At 43.8% G+C, this 17,415-nt stretch overlaps 1 protein-coding gene across 21 annotated transcripts in view; it reads left to right on the top strand.

Annotated features, from left to right (window-relative positions):
• Positions 1–17,415, top strand: part of HECTD4 (HECT domain E3 ubiquitin protein ligase 4) — a 224,153-nt gene that overhangs the window by 178,152 nt on the left and 28,586 nt on the right. For all 21 annotated transcript variants that reach the window (XR_013522118.1, XR_013522117.1, XR_013522116.1 and 18 more), the window contains 7 exons: positions 1,194–1,330; positions 5,104–5,264; positions 11,912–12,093; positions 13,272–13,477; positions 13,755–13,885; positions 14,179–14,384; positions 15,947–16,126. Coding sequence is in view for 18 of the 21 variants with exons in the window: in XM_078337356.1 (XP_078193482.1) it covers positions 1,194–1,330; positions 5,104–5,264; positions 11,912–12,093; positions 13,272–13,477; positions 13,755–13,885; positions 14,179–14,384; positions 15,947–16,126 (1,203 nt within the window). In the remaining 3 variants the exon portion in view is untranslated. The remainder of the gene's footprint in view (positions 1–1,193; positions 1,331–5,103; positions 5,265–11,911; positions 12,094–13,271; positions 13,478–13,754; positions 13,886–14,178; positions 14,385–15,946; positions 16,127–17,415) is intronic.

Raw genomic sequence — 17,415 nt, 5'->3', positions numbered from 1 at the left:
TCTCAAAAATAATAATAATACTAATAATAATAAAATGTAAAGTAAACAGTTTAGTGGTTTTAGTATATTCACAAAGCTGTGCAACCGACAAAGCATCGCCTTCAATTAATTCCAGAACATTTTTATCCCCACAAAAAGAAATTATGTGCCTTTATCACTTATTCTTTCCTCCCCACTGGCCTCTGGGAACCACTAGTCTGCTACTACTAATACTGCTATGAACACTTGTGTGTACATTTTTGTATAGATGCTTGTTTTCATTTCTCTCAGGTATATATGTGACAGTAGAATTACTGTATCACATGGTAACTTTATGTTTAACTTTTTGAAGAACGACCAAACTAGTTTCCAAAGTGATTACACCATTTTACATTCCCATCAGCAATATAGGAGGGCTCCAGCTTCTCCACATCCTTGCCAACAAAAAAAGACTTGTTATTTATTGTCTTTTTTTATTTTGGCTGTTTTAGTGGACATGACGTAGTATCTCATTATGGCTTTCACTTGAATTTCCCTAATGACTAATGATGTTGAACATCTTTTCATTTGTATCTTTTCATTTCTGTTTTGAGGAATGTTTATTTAAATTCTTTACCCACTGTCTGGGCCCAGTGGCTCACGCCTGGAATCCCAGCACTTAGGGAGCCCAAGGCAGGATCACCTGAGGTTAGGAGTTCGAGACCAGCCTGACCAATGTGGTGAAACCCCATTTCTATTAAAAATATAGAAATTAGCTGCACGTGGTGATGTACGCCTGTAAACCCAGCTACTCCAGAGGCTGAGGCAGGAGAATCCCTGAACCTGGGAGGAGGAGGTTACAGTGAGCTGAGATCACAGCACTGCACTCCAGCCTGAGTGACAGAGCAACACTCTGTCCCAAAAAACAAACAAAATTCTTTGCCCATTTTAAACTGGCTTATTTGTCCTTTTATTCTTGAACTGTAAGAGCTTTTACAACATTCTGTTATGCTACCTTCCAGTCTGAGTTGTGTTCTTGCTTGGTTATAAAAAAACTGGGGATTCTTTTAAAGCCTATAGAGCTATTTTATTTTATTGTATTTATTCTATTTTATTTTATTATATTTATTCTATTGTATTTTATTTTTATCTAGAAAGCTATTTTAGATGCAAAATATAGGGACCCAGATGCAGTGGTATTTTTCCTGAAAAACTTCTCCCTTTTTACTTCTCAGGTCTCACAGTAGTAACCCGCTCTCCAGACAGCAATAATGTAGCCAATAGTGCTGTTGGAACTGCTCTGCCGAAATTTGCCATCCGAGGAATGCTAAAAACCTTTGGGCTTCATGGAGTCGTCTTAGATGTTGATTCAGTGAGTGAACAGCCATTCCGATTAATAAGCTCTTTTATGTATACTTAGGCTTTCATGCCCAGACTCCCAAGTACCTTAACAAGTGATTATACAAGCCAAGTGTGGTGGCTCGCGCCTGTAATCCCAGCACTTTAGGAGGTGGAGGTGGGCAGATCACAAGGTCAGGAGTTTGAGACCAGCCTGACCAACATGGTGAAACCCCATCTCTACTAAAAATACAAAAAGTAGCCGAGTGTGGTGGCATGTGCCTGTAATCCCAGCTACTCAGAAGGCTGAGGCAGGAAAACTGCTTGAACCCTGGAGGTGGAGGTTACAGTGAGCCAAGACCATGCCACTGCACTCCAGCCTGGGCAATATAGAGTGAGACTCTGTCACACACACACACACACACACACACACACACAGAAGTGATTATACAGATGAGTTTCTCTTCAAATCAGGGACAAAGACACAAAGCAAAAATGCTCTAATACCAATTGACCTGCCTGAGCTTTCCTCACAGACTCAGGTCCAGGCTGGCAATAGATGACAGGCTGTCCAGTCTCAAAGCTGTCAGCGCCTTTAGCCCACACTACTTCTACCATTATTTTGTGTCCAACATGTTCATACTGTTCCTGCATTGTATCTACCCAAGTTCCCAGGGAAAATTCCTGATTGTCCTTGATGAATGGATGATCTGTCATTGTCATAATGGTCATACAGACACAAATCAAAGAAATAGGCTAGGCATAGTGGCTCACACCTATAATCCCAGCACTTTGGGAGGCCAAGGAGGGAGGATCACTTGAGTCCAGGAGTTTAAGACAAGCCTGGGCAACATGGCGAGACCCTGTCTCTACAAAAAATTAGTCAGTCATGGTGGGCATACCTGTAGTCCCAGCTATGTGGGAGGCTAAGGTGGGAGGAATGTTTGAGCCTGGGACCTCAAGGCTGCAGTGAGCTGTGATGGTGTCGCTGTCCTCTAGCCTTGTCAACAGAGCGAGTTCCTGTCTCTGTCATTTTGTTCCCGTCATCTTACTGATTCTCTCAGCCTTAACTTCCCTATCTGTAAAATGAGTGTATTAAACTGAATCAGTAGTTTCCTCCTCCATTTTGCAAAGCTCTCTCCTAGGGCATAGCAAGGACTTTTAGGGATGGGGGCAGAGAAGAGAAGAGAGTGAGAGAGGGCAAGGCCAAAGCTTTCTTTTGAAAAGAGACTCCTGTTTGAAAGCCATGACTATGTGATTCTAAGGTTGCATGCATATCCTTGCATTTGAGAAGCTTCCTATTCAGGAAAATCTGGTGTAATAATATATAGATCAAGCCTGAGAGTCTCTGATAAAATATTAATATTATCAGGCTGTGGGTGGTGGCTCACGCCTATAATCCCAGCACTTTGGGAGGCTAGGATCATGAGGTTAGGAGTTCAAGACCAGCCTGGCCAATATGGTGAAACCCTGTCTCTACTAAAAATGCAAAAATTAGCCAGGCATGGTGGCTCACGCCTATAATTCCAGCTACTCGGGAGGCTGATGCAGGAGAATCACTTGAACCCAGGAGGTGGAGATTGCAGTGAGCCAAGATCACACCACTGCATTATAGCCTGGGCAACAGAGCGAGACTCCATCTCAAAATATATATATATATATATATATATATATATATATATATATAAAATCAACGACTGTACAGATATAAACTTTGGTATCTATCTAGAGAGATACAGATGATATTAGATTCCATTAATGCTTTGTTACCTTTAAAAAATTTATATCTTCAGGCCAGGTGCAGTGGCTCACGCCTATAATCACAGCACTTTTGGTAGGCCCAGGCAGGTGGATCATTTGAGGTCAGGAGTTTGAGACCAGCCTGGCCAATGTGACAAAACCTCATCTCTACTAAAAATACAAAAATTAGCTGGGCATGGTGGCTGAAACCTGTAATCCTAACTACTTAGTAGGCTGAAGTAGAGAATCACTTGAACCCCAGAGGCAGAGGTTGCAGTGAGCCACGATCATGCCATTGCACTCTAGCCTGGGCAACAGAGAGAGACTCTGTCTCAAACAGAAAAAATTACATCATCTTATTCTATTTTGTAATTTATTTAACTCATTAAACTTTTTTAGAGAAGCTACTGACTGGTGGTCACTGAGGTGAACTTTCAAATGGAAAATTCCATCAATAATACTTTTAATCTCCCACTGCCTTCTGATGCAAACTTCTGACCCTGATTTATAAGAAAATACATTACTGACAATATTTTTGACCAATGGAAATGTGTGAAAATAAAAATTCAAAATATAAAAATGTCCTTAATTGTAATCATTCTGTTATTTCTTAGGTAATTTGATTCTCTCCATTTTAATAATTCCTAAAAGAAAATTGCATTGGTATTTGCATCCAGAATGCATATGTATGAGCTTTTTATTTCCCTAGAAATAAAAGAGAGCTATCAGACAGATCCCTGCTTTTAAGATATTATTAACATAAAAACAATAAACATAAATTTTACCTAGCAACAGTGTGTGCTGGAAATATCTCTTTAAATTTCTAATTTAAATAGTGCTTTAAAGCACTATTCTCTTTAAATTGCTAACTCATGATTACACTGAAAATCTTTAATTTATTGTATTAATTAAAATTTTCCATCTGGTATGGAAAAACTAAACCACTCAGTACTAAGCAGATGTCTTTGAACTTGGACTAAATCAATGGCATGAAACTAGCATTTATTGCTATAGTCTGATTATATATATATATAAATATATTTTATATATGTATATATATGTCTGGTTTGTGTGTGTGTGTGTGTGTGTGTGTGTGTGTGTGTGTATTATCCTGTACTTTTAAAAATTTTTGATTGAAGTTTTTTTTAAAAAAATAAATGGCTTTTAGCCTTTCTAGTACGTAGATAATTCACATTTGCATTTAAGAATTCATTTAAAAATCTCTGATTCTGGCTGGGCGTGGTGGCTCATGCCTATAATCCCAGCACTTTGGAAGGCCGAGGCAGGTGGATCACGAGGTCAAGAGATCGAGACTGTCCTGGTCAACATGGTGAAACCTCATCTCTACTAAAAATACAAAAATTAGCTGGGCATGGTGGTGCATGCCTGTAGTCCCAGCTACTCGGGAGGCTGAGGCAGGAGAATTGCTTGAACCCAGAAGGCGGAGGTTGCGGTGAGCCGAGATCGTGCCATTGCACTCCAGTCTGGGTAACAACAGCAAAACTCCGTCTCAAAAAAAAATCTCTGATTCCTAGCCGGGCATGGTGGCTCACATCTATAACCCCAGCACTTTGGGAGGCCAAAGCCGGTGGATCACTTGAGGTGGGGAGTTCAATACCAGCCTGGCCAATATGATAAAACCCCATCTCCACTAAAAATACAAAAAGTAGCTGGGCACAGTGGTGGTACCTGTAGTCCTAGCTACTCAGGAGGCTGAGGCAGGCGAATCTTTTGGCCAAGCTAATGCCACTGCACTCCAGCCTGGACGACACAGTGAGACTCCATCTCAAAAAAATAAAATCTCCCTGATTTCTGATGTTTGTAATTTTGTTATTTTCTTAGAAAAGCATGTAGCAAGTTTATATAGTAATAAGATTACTTATAATATGTGTTTCAGAAATGTACTGTGAATTCTCTTTTGTTTTGTCCATGAAATAGCAATGATTATAAATTATAATACCTAAAAACCTGGACTAAAAATACATACACACATACACACACACACACACACACACAGAGAAAGCAAAAGCAAGCAGCACAAACAGGCATTTTATTTTCCTATTGTAGGTGAATGAATTGGTGCAGGTAGAAACGTACCTCCGCAGTGAAGGTGTGCTGGTGCGATACTGGTATCCTATTGATATGTTGGAAAGGCCCCCAGCAGGCTACCGAAGGACTGCCACCAATGGGCTGGTCACACTGGACAATACCAACCTTCAAATTCACAGGTACAGTTGGGCCCTTCTTCTACTTGGTCACAGAAATCCACCAACTTCGCTCTACCACATGTACCATTTATCCTCTGCAAGAAAGCTTCTCCTTCAAAGCTAACACTTAGAGGGTGCAGCTAATAAAAATAACAGCAAAATTGCAGGAGGTACAAAGAAAAGTTGGGGGATCTAGAGGCCAGGCCTGGTGGCTCATGCCTGTAATCCCAGCACTTTGGGAGGCCAAGTGGGCAGATCACTTGAGATCATGAGTTCAAGACCATCCTGGCCAAGCTGGTAAAATCGCATCTCTACTGAAAATACAAAAAGTAGCCGGTCTTGGTGGTGGGCGCCTGTAATACCAGCTACTCTGGAGGCTGAGGCAGGAGAATCTATTGAACCCGGGAGATGGAGTTTGCAGTGAGCCGAGATTGTGCCACTGCACTCCAACTTGGGTGACAAAGCGAGACTCCATCTCACACACACACACACACAAAAGTTGGGGGATCTAGAATCACCTGGCTTATGCAACATGCACCCTGCTGTGATTTGGGAGGACTGATGGGTAGCTAGAGATTAGAAAAGCATGGGGAAAGTTAAGAAGAGTAACATGAGTCAAGAAAAGGTAAGAAGATATTCAGGTACAGTGTAAGCTCCTTTCCCTATAAAGCTAATCAGGTCTTGCTTGAGTGCTTGCTATGTACCTAGCACTGTGCAGGCTTCCAGAAAAGGAGAGAAGGTGTTCGAGGCATGTGCCTACCCTCAGTGGGCTGAAACCTAGAGATCTGGCAAAGCTCCCTCATGTTCACCATTGCCAGTTCCCCTGAGAATTACTCCTTTCCATCTTAAAACTTTTGTGATAATTCAGAGGAAAATATAATAATAAATGGAGTTCTTTTCTAATAAAAATTTCCAGAAACTGTTTTTCATGCTATTCATCCATTAGCCATCACAAGTTCTCATGATGTTGACAATTTTGTACCAAGTTAAGTGTATCTCCAGCTCTCATCTCCCACTGGAACTCCAGATACACTTATCTATCTACATGGCACGACCTCTTGAGATTGCACTGTAGCATTTGTGGTCTCAAGTTGAATGAGTCAGTCAAATTCACAAGACCAAATAGGTCACACATGACCTTAGCTTTACTTAGCGAGATACAGGACAGGAAGTAGGCATACCACAGGGCAACATCACAAATGTTTATTCAACAGTCGTCCACATAGAAGTTCAGGGGCTAGTCACTCACCCCACCTACACACCCACGCACATGTCAACTCAGGTGTGGAGAAATGTTCCACAGCAGGGTTCCTGCGGTCGGTGGCTGAACAACCCCGTGTCCTAATCCGAGCTAATATCTCTTGTGAATGCTCCACAGGCAGGGAATCCAGGGATTCCAGCAAGAGGCATGCCCAGTTACAAGCATTACCATGCTCCAGAAGCCTCGAAGCTGTGGCTTCTTACCAAGAATGTCCTTCTTCACAATCCTCCCCATTTAGACACAGCTTGCCTGTGATGGGTCCACTAGTATCATAAGCGGTGCCTCGTGATGTTGCTGACATTCTTTGTCAGGTTTTCAGAAGAACTGACTTTAAAACAGCTTACCCGGGCTGAGCGCAGTGTCTCACACCTTTAATCCCAGCACTTTGGGAGGCCAAGGCGGGTGAATCACGCGGTCAAGAGATTGAGACCATCCTGGCCATGGTGAAACCCCGTCTCCATTAAAATACAAAAAATTAGCTGGGCATGGTGGCATGCACCTGTAGTCCCAGCTACTCAGGAGGCTGAGTCAGGGGAATTGCTTGAACCCTGGAGAAGGTGGTTGCATTGAGCCGAGATCGTGCCCTGGCAATAGAGCAAGACTCCGTCTCAGAAAAAAGAAAAAAAAGCTTAAACAAGGGCAGTTCTGAGGTAGACAAGGATAGAGTTTTGTTGACCCTTAACTCACAAATCATCTTATAACCCCCTAAAATCTAGCATGTGAGATAGAATCTGAATTTTTCCCCAAAATTCTCCTCTGCCACTGGCCTCCCCATATCTGGAAGAGCACCACGAGCCATCCTTTTTGCTCAGGAAAGCTATCAGCAAGTGCTGTTGACAATTGCAAAATATGTCCCCACCTGCACAAGTTTCCATTCCCACCTCCACCACAACAGCCTAGGCCTCAGCTCTCCTCTCCACAACAGCCGGAGCAATCTTGTAGACACAGAAATCAGCTCTCCCTCCTCTAATGCAGATCTTCTCATGAAGTAGATTCAAACCCTAACCTGCCTCACAAAACCCATGGGAGCCTCTGAGCCTGGCGGCCTCTCTTTAGTGCTCGCACAGCAAGTATGCTTCTTCTTTAGGGATGGCCCGGAGATCCCCTGGCTGTCTTTCTGTAATTTAGATCTCAGTGAATAGTCACCTCTTCAAAAAGCTCTGCCTTTGCTCTTTGTTGTGAAATTACATTATTTTAATGCTCTCCCAGAACCTGACATTTTTACTGCTGTTATTTCACTTGTTTGTTAAAATTTGTTCCTGTGGGCTGGGCTTGGTGGCTTATACCTGTAATCCCAGCACTTTGAAAGGCTCAGGTGGGCGGATCACTTGAGGCCAGGAGTTCAAGACCAGCCTGGCCAACATGGTGAAACCCCATCTCTGCTAAAAATACAAAGATTAGCCAGGTCTGGTGACATGTGCCTATGCTCCCAGCTACTCGGAAGGGTGAGGCATGAGAATCACTTGAGGCAGAGGTTACAGTGAGCTGAGCACTCCAGCCAAAAAAAAAAAAGTTCATGTATCCCTTCCTTCTAGAATATAAACTTCCTAAAAACAGAGGTTTTGTTTTATTCTTTGCTAGAGTCCCCATTGCCTAAGCTAGGCCCTGACACACAGTGTAGACTCAAACTAGGTGCTGAAAAGGGTCCCCAAACATACATGTCTAAATATCAACATGGTATTATTAAAAGCTTTTAAAGCTTTATTTAATAAGTCTTTTGGTCATATTTTTTAGCAAACATCTTTGATAGATGAAACCTGTTGACTGCTGACTAACAACTGAGAGAGAAGGCAAGAAAGTCCTTGTATTACAATCAGCTTACAAGTGTGGGACATTTACTCTCAGTGTTAATGCAGTTGTCTTGGTATTGGAGAACGTAGGAAGCATGCCATGCAGATCTGTGTGTTCATTCAGTGGTTGGATTTCTGGTCCTAGCATAGATTTTCATCAAGGTTGTATTCTGTGCTAAAGGGCTCACAGTGGTTTTAAAGAAGACTTTGGTTTGCTGTGCTTGGTGGTACACACCTATAGTCCCAGCTACTTGGGAGGCTGAGGCGAGAGCATTGCTTGAACCCAGGAGTTCAAGGATGTCCTCCAACCTGGGCAACAGAGCAAGACCTTGTTTAAAATATTGTTTTTACATAAGCCCTAACACCATAAAGACCCTAGAAGATCTAGGCAAAACCATTCAGGACATAGACGTAGGCAAGAACATCATGACCAAAACACCAAAAGCATTGGCAACAAAAGCCAAAATAGACAAATGGGACCTAATCAAACTCCACAGCTTCTGCACAGCAAAAGAAACAGTCATTAGAGTGAATCGGCAACCAACAGAATGGGAAAAAATTTTTGCAGTCTACCCATCTGACAAAGGGCTGATATCCAGAATTTACAAAGAACTAAAACAGATTTACAAGAAAAAAACAAACCCATTCCCAAATGCCCATCAATGATAGACTGGACAGGGAAAATGTGGCACATATACACCATGGAATATTATGCAGCCATCAAAAATGATGAGTTCGTGTAGGGACATGGATGAACCTGGAAACCATCATTCTCAGCAAACTGACAGAAAAACAGAAAATCAAACACCACATGTTCTCACTCATAGGTGGGTGTTGAACAATGAGAACACATGGACACAGGGAGGGGAACATCACACACTGGGGTCTGTCGGAGGGAAATAGGGGATGGACAGCAGGGGCTGAGGAGTTGTGGAGAGATAGCATGGGGAGAAATGCCAGATATAGGTGATGGGGAGGAAGGCAGCAAATCATACTGCCATGTGTGTACCTATGCAACAGTCTTGCATGTTCTTCACATGTACCCCAAAACCTAAAATGCCATTTAAAAAATAAATAAATAAAAATGAATATATTTAACACTACTGAACTGTACACTTAAAAATTATTAAGATGGCAAATTTAATGTTTTTAAAAAATTTTTATTGCTGGCCAGGTATAGGGGCTCATACTTGTAATCCCAACATTTTGGGACTCTGAGGTGGGAGGATTTCTTGAGCCCAGGAGTTCAAGGCCAGTCTGGGCATCATATTAAGACTCTGTCTTTATAGAAAAAATAAAAATAATAAAAACAAAAAATATTATTATTAAATAAATAAATAGGACTTTGGAGAACAGGCTAAAGGGCCTCTCAGCAGTGGCTTCAGAGGCATTAGCAGTGTACATTGTCCAAACAGGGGCTACAAGTCAGACCCAAAACAAGCTCATAGCCAGGCGTGGCTTGTGGCTATAATCCCAGCACTTTGAGAGGCCAAGGCAGGAGGATCATTTGAGTCTAGGAGTTTAAGACTAACCTGGGCAACAGAGAGAGACCCTGTCTCAGCTGGGCACAATGGCTCACACCTGTAATCCCAGCACTTTGGGAAGCTGAAGTGGGTGGATCACTTGAGGTTAGAAGCTTGAGACCAGCCTAGCCAACATGGTAAAACCCTGTCTCTACTAAAAATACAAAAATCAGCCAGGCATGGTGGCACATGCCTGTAATGCCAGCAACTTGGGAGGCCAAAGCAGGAGAATTGCTTGAACCTGGGAGGTGGAGGTTGCAGTGAGCTGGCATCAGGCCACTGAACTCCAGCCTTAGTGACAGAGCGAGACTCCATCTCAAAAAAAAAAAAAAAGGAGAGAGAGAGAGATAGGGGAGAGGGGAGAGGGGAGAGAGACCCCTGTCTCTACAAAAATAAGAAAAAATCAGCTAGGAGCAATGGCACATACCTGTAGTCCCAGCTACTCAAGAAGCTAAAGTGGGAGGATGATTGAGCCCAGGAGGTCAAGGCTGCAGTGAGCTGTGATCATACCACTGCACTCCAGTCTGGGCAACGGGACCCCATCTCAAAAAAGCCCAAGAAAACAAACAGCTCCGTCCCTGGTAACTTTGGCCTATAAAGTCTGAGGTGAAAGCCATGGGGAGAACCGTGGGGTTCTCAGCTTTCCCATTGAATCCTCACAAGTTTTGCTGTCGTAGTCTTCATTGCTTAGTTAATGCAGTAACACACGGGCTTCCAAGGAGGGAGGAGACAGGAGAAGTGAGTTTATTGTGCATCCTGGCATGAGAACCACACAGACTGGTGTTGATAAGGAAGAAACCAGCTATGATGTTGTTTCTTAGCTGTCTTCTTTTTATCTTCACTTCACACATACACTCATCAAGTGTTCCATGTTGGGTTGTTTCTTTAATTTGAATTATGATACACCAGCATTAAATTTGATTAGGGTCATGAGGAATATCAAATGGCCCCATTTGGTTCAGAGTGCGTTTGGGTCCTAGGTTGTTTGTTGTTGTTGTTGTTGTTGTTGTTTTCATTCAAGAAGTTTCTTCCTAGACCAGGTTGTTTGTTTTTTTAGAAACAGAGTCTTGCTGTGTCACCCAGACTGGCTTGTGGTGGCACAGTTATAGTCCACTGTAGCCTCCAATTCCTGGGCTCAGCAGTCCTCCCACCTCAGCCTCCTGAGTAGCTGAGACTACAGGGCAATTTTTATTTTTTGTAGAGCGGGAGTCTCACTGTGTTGCCCTGGCTGGTCTCAAACTCCTGGCCTCAGTGATCCTCCTGCCTTGGCCTCCCAAAGTGCTGGAATTATAGGTATAAGCCATTGCAGCTGGCCCCTAAGACCTGCTTAGGCACTAACTTATTCAAATTGAATGACAATCACCTTACAAATTCTTCACGTAAAAAAATGCCCACAATGGTATTTTTATAATAGCTTCATTGAGATATAATTTACATACCATACAATTCACCCATTTAAAATACACAAGTCAGTGGTTTTTATTATATTCACACAGTTTTCCAACCATCACCACAATCAATTATAGAACATTTTTATCACCCATACCCACAGCAGTTATTTCCCATCCTCCTTTCCCACGGTCTTCTAACAACCACCAGTCTATTTTTTGTTTCTATGCATTGTCCTCTGGACAATTTATAGAAATGGAATTCAATATATGGACCTTTGTATCTGGTGTCTTTCAGTGAACATGATGTTTCAAGGTTTATTCCTGTTGTGACATGTATCAATCTTTCATCTGTTTGATGGCTGAATAATACTCCATTATATAGACTTACCATTGAGTTAATGGACACTTGAGTTCTCTCCACTATTGGGCTATTGTGAATAATGTTACGATGAACATACATGAACAAGTTTTTGTGTGGACATGTATTTTTACTTTTTTCCCTACAGTGCTTTTTTGAGCTGGGAAAAACCAAACAACAATATAACTAAATGTGACTTTTGTTTAAAATTCAAGTGACTCCCTTGGAATTTGCAACATTGGGCTGGAAGAGAAGCATGACACGGGATCCTTTCCCTTCAGAACCTGCGATGTGGGGGCCGGAGCATCAGGGATTTGAGCATCTCACCTACCTTTTCCTTTGCAGGGAGCTGCTGCGCTGCGAGGCTGCGCTGGCCAGGCTGTACTGCCGCATGGCCCTACTCAATATCTTCGCCCCCAAGCTGCCTCACTTGTTCACCCGCCTCTTCCACATTCCTGCCATCCGGGACATTACACTGGAGCACCTGCAGCTGCTGTCCAGTCAGCTCCTTGCACCTCCCCTCCCAGGTAAAACTCAGCTTTGCTGCTGTCACTCTGGAACTCAGCACCAGGCAGGCGCTATACATAGTGTAATCATTCCCCACGTGAGGACAAGAAGTGCCTCATGGTGCGCATAGGCTCACGTGAGAAATTGCATCCAGGAACTGGGATTCTCCTGGCAGGGCTTTTTCACTCTTAGATAAATGTAATGGATTACTCACTTGAGTCATTACTCTGTTAAGCATTCATCGAGCTTCCCAAGATAATTGTGGACCAAGGAAAATTAACTATTATTTATGAAACCAGGTCACTGTATTGTTGCCACAGACATTCTATTTGACATTAGAAAGCGAATGTTCCTGTCATCAGTGTCTTCCAAAGCAGACCTATTTGGTTCATCATGAGTTCTGGTGGAGCTGTTTCCCAAAGCCAGCCTGTGTGCCCCTTGGCATGAGAGCTATGTCTGCTCCCCAGTGAATGCCAGGTGATAAGCCCAGTCCAGGACTGAGGGGCCCTTTCTGTCTTCTTCTGGCATCTCAGCCTCCAGCCTGCCCCCTTGATCTCCCAGCAACTCAGATGGGAACAAGAGGTGAGGCCAGCAGGGGCACCCCTCAAAGCTCACTGCAGATCACGTTCCAAGTTCAGTCAGCATCCTGGGTAGCTGCCCTCCAACTCACAGCTGTGGGGTCTGACCCAGCCAGGGCATATGTGCACTACATCTCTACTGGCCCATTTGAGTACCTGGGGTCCACAGCCCACCCCAAGAACTTAGATACCTGGAAAGCATCAAGTGTGGTGGCAGAAGCTTTGCCACGATGATCTAACAAACTTCTCTACAGGCTCTGCCCTGTGGTACCCTGCAGGCGCCAGGGTGGTCACACAGGTCAGGCTCTGAGAACCACTGGACCCAAGCAGCCCCATTTGATCTATTTCATAGATCGGGGCCTCTGTGTGAGGTTTTATTTTAGGAAGCAGTTTCATAGCTGAAAAGAAAGCAGAAGTCTGAAGCCCATTGATCTCCTGGGTCCCCCTCTGCCATCCTGGTGCAGAGGATCTGGTTGCTGGCTTCTGTTATCCAGGATATCGTATCCGGGATAACACTCCCATGTGGAGTATCTGAATGGGTTGTTCATTGTCTGTTACTTAGACTCACAGCTACTGGCTGCTTTGATTCTTGTCAACTTCTATTTCCTTTCTGTCCCCAGATGGCACCATTAGCTCCAGCTCAATCCTCCTGGCACAGTCTCTGCAGCATTGCATCCATTCCCAGAACTGCTCCGCCACGGACCTCTTTTACCAGGGCAACTCCCAGACAGTGAGAGAGTGGCTCAATGTGGCCATCACCCGGACCCTGCACCAGGGCGAGGAGAGCCTTTTAGAGCTGACAAAACAGATCTGCTCTTTCCTGCAGGTAGAAGTCTAAAGCTAATGTCCCTTCACTGTGGTTACCGTTTTTAACTGGGAGTCTCACTGGCTTGCTGAAAATGACTCTCCTTTCCCCTCCAGATCCCCATTTCTCTCGATTTCCTTTTCGTAGAAAGTCTTCTGCTTTATCTCAACTGTAGCTTGCTTCCTTCCAGAGGACTAGTTAGTTGTTTGGCTGATTTCCTGGGCCTTGTGAGATGAGAAGATGAGATACTGTCCCTGTGTTTAGCCCATGGCTCTCCTTATTCAGTGTCTCTTTGCAGACAGCACCAGAGCAGTTCCCCTCTGAAGAGTTCCCAATTTCCGAGTCCAAAGTCAACATGGACGTGAATTTTCCCGGGGCAGCTTTTGTTGTTGTGTCTTGTAAAGAAAGTCAATCTGGATTCCGCAAAGAGTAAGTTGTCTGTTCTTAAGAAGATGGTGATGGGGAGAGGAAAACTAAATGAATTCTGGTTAAACTTCCCAAGGAAAACAATTCAAATCACTTTGATTCTTTAATGCAAATGACCTACAGTTCTTTCCGTATTTCTGTGTGTGGGGAATTAGTCTATAAAGAATGAACTTCTAAAGTATGGTGGAAATGACTTGGGCCCAGTTCTCATCTAACATCCCCTGGTGAGAAGCCAGTGCTGCCTGTCCCCGTGTGTGTGCCTGGACCCTGTATTAACACCCATCCCTCCTTCTCAGCTCCTCTTTATACAAGGCACCATGGGCACGGGTGCTCGTATATGGCCTTGGCCACAAAGTGAAGCGAAATGGCCAGCTGAACCTCATCGAGGCCGCCTGTTACCCACGGGATGCGTCCCCGGCCAACACTGGGCTCGCACCTCCCCCCACCGCCGACCAGTACCCCTCTGTGGTTCTTTCCACAGACAGAGTCCACATCAAATTGGGTGAGTCTCCAGGAGCTCGTGGTGATGAGAACAGCTAGAGTCATTCTCTGCTTGCCTTCTTTTTGAAGCTACAATGAATTTTGTACCTTGCATGTTCTAATTCCTATTGATAAAGAATAGGACTTCTTGAGACTTCTTCTAAAAGAAACTGCTGCTTCTTTTAGAGGCAGTAAATTAAAAGACTTGTCTTTCCTGCTTAGGGAAGGCCTGGCAGCTGCTGTCCAGACTACAGTGCTTTCCTTTCTTTCCACAAGTGTGTGCTGAGATATGCCTGTTTAAAATGATATAACCAGGGCAATCATATCCTTACAGCAGGCTCAGGCTGTTATAATACCAGTTGCCGTTCCTTGAATTCTCATTAACCCAATTCTCAACATGGTTCCCTGTGAGCGTCTGCTCCTCATCTAACTGGGAGCTCGATTGCTCTCATCTCCTGGGCATTTTTTGAAGCCTCCAAGGTTTTAGAGTTAGATGAGGGCTCTGGCTCTGCATGCCTTGAAGCTGTCACTGCCTGTCCTTTGTATGCACCAAGGCCTGCTGGCTCTGTGTCTGAGTCAACACAGAAAGGAAAGGAAATCCTCATCACAGGCCTCCACTGCTCCTCCTCAGCATGCTTGACAGGAAAAGACTGACACGTGTTTGGCAGAGACAGAAAACACATGAACTTTTAGCCAAAGTGATGGGCCTGGGCTTCTCTGCAGCCCCGGTCCTTGAGACACTGCATCTTAGGGAATAAAATGAAAGGACATTTCTTAAGTGATCTGATCATTGCTAAACAACTTTATAGCCTTTTTTTTCAGTTTGTTTTTCATAGTATCTTGCCTATACTCGCTACTTTTCAAACTTTACATTTAAAACAGGATCTCTGTCATTCCACTATTATCACCATGTAAACATTCACCCCAAAGTACACAAGCTAACATGGTTTGCTCCTGACTTGTCCAAAGCCTCTGTTCAACTGGTTTTTATAGAGGGGTTTGGGGTACAGGGCTGGATGAGAGGGGGATCAAGCCTTGGGACCGTCTTCCTTTCACTGTAGACAGTTTAGGTCACACGTAGTTCACGGCAGTGACAAAAGGTGATAAAAGAGAATCAAATCCGAGGTGCCAGTAGTCTTAAGTCTTGGGGGCCCCTTGCTGGTCCACTGTATAAGCATAATGGTCTTAGTGATATTGCAGCCATACTAAAGGACTGATTTTTTTTTTTGCCAAGCTGGGAATATCCCAGTGAGGCATCTTTTAAAGTATGACTTACTGTCCCCATTTTGGTTGGTATCTAACTGAATGACAAGTGTGTGTCTTCCTCTGTTCCCATCATGCCCTTCATCCCACTGCCAAATCCACCTTAGTAAGTGGACTCCCTGGAAGGATGGCTTCCATCACCTCGTGTCCCTGCAGCCCACTGTCCAGGGTGTCAGGAGTTATGTGTCCTCCTCCTGGAGCAGATGAGTGGGTGGGCTCTCTAGCCCTGTTTCTACCTACACACCCAGCAGGTCCTTTTGTGGGTATTATTTGGATCAGCTGCTGCCAATCACCTGCTTTCTTCCTGGGTGTTTCTTGCAGGGGTGTCTCCACCTCCTGGAGCGGTCCTGGTGTTACATTCCCTGCCCCTGGAATTCCCACTGGCTATGGCCTTCGCAGAGCAGCTGCTTTCCTGGAAATCAGAGGACAGTGAAGGGAAATCCGAAGATGAGCCTGACACCATTCCGACATCTGTCCTCCTGCAGGTGGTGGAACTATTAGGTGAGGCTGCCTTCCCTGGGGATTGGAATCTAGGGTTGGGGTGCAGCTGGCATGGTATCTCAGTAAGCTTGCCAGGTGGCATAGGGAGTGGCCTCAGGTAGCCCAGGCAACTGTAGCCTCCTTCAGATTGCTGTCATTTGAAGTGGGCTTGGGGAATGGATCTTAAGGTACAGCCTATACTCCCAAATCCATGATTTGGCAGATATTTTCATTATTTTGAGGAGTGGCAACTAACCACAAAAATAAGATTAATTTTATCCACTTTACTTTAAAACAGAAGTATAGGTCATTATTATAACTTTAGGTGTGAAGGGTGCTGTGGAAGTAAACAACGTTGCAAAATCAAAGGTTATAACTGCATAGTTCCTCAAAGGGTCAGAAAGGTTGCAGAACTCATGGAATGATAAACATAAAATTGTGCATTTTACCATATGCAAATTTACCTCAACAAATTCTAAATAAATATTAAACTTTAATCAATGATATGCCTGCTTAAGTGTTCAGGGATGAAGCATACTGATGTCCACAACTTACTTTGAAATAATAAAAAACTAAGATGGGTTTGTGGATGAATAGAGGGGTGGATAGATGTGTGGTAGAGTAAATATAGCAACATGCTTATGGTGTAATCTAGGTGACAAGTACACAGGTATTTGCTGTATAATTTCATCAGGTTTTCTATATTTTTGGACTTTTTCATAATGTTGCAGGGAAGAAAACATTGCACACTCAGATGCCTTCAGGGTTCAAACAGATCAGCTAAATGAGGGAAATAAAGAGGAAAGTTGGCGGGGGAGGGGGAGGGACTTTGGTGAGCTGGAGGCACCAGGGACACATGCCCTGTCACCTGCTACTATAGGAGAACGTGGCCCTGCTCCTGCAGAACTGTAATTTCTTATTTCAAGAAAATCCAGGAATCCAAATGTTGATGTAAATTTCCCAATTTTTAAGTGTTGGCAACCAAGTCAAATTCTTTAATATACCCTAGGAGGGCCAAGCACAGTGGCTCACACCTGTAATCCAGCACTTCGAGAAGCTGAGGCAAGATGATTGCTTGAGTTCAGGATATGGAGCAACATAGCCAGACCCCATCTCTGCAAAAAATAAAAAATACCCAGGGAGTGGATAAGAGGAACGTAAGCAGGGAACACTGTCTGGGAATGAGTTTTAGCTCATAGGCTGCCATGTGCAATTTTGGTTAAGAATTCTCTCCAAGGTCATCTTACATGAATGTTAAATGGTAAAGCAAAGACAACCGAGGTGACATGAATAGTTCTGGCATCTGAGAC

This window comes from Callithrix jacchus, chromosome 9 (assembly GCF_049354715.1).
Source record: "Callithrix jacchus isolate 240 chromosome 9, calJac240_pri, whole genome shotgun sequence".
In the NCBI taxonomy this organism is placed as follows: domain Eukaryota; kingdom Metazoa; phylum Chordata; class Mammalia; order Primates; family Cebidae; genus Callithrix; species Callithrix jacchus.
This window is presented reverse-complemented; position numbering and strand designations above follow the sequence as displayed.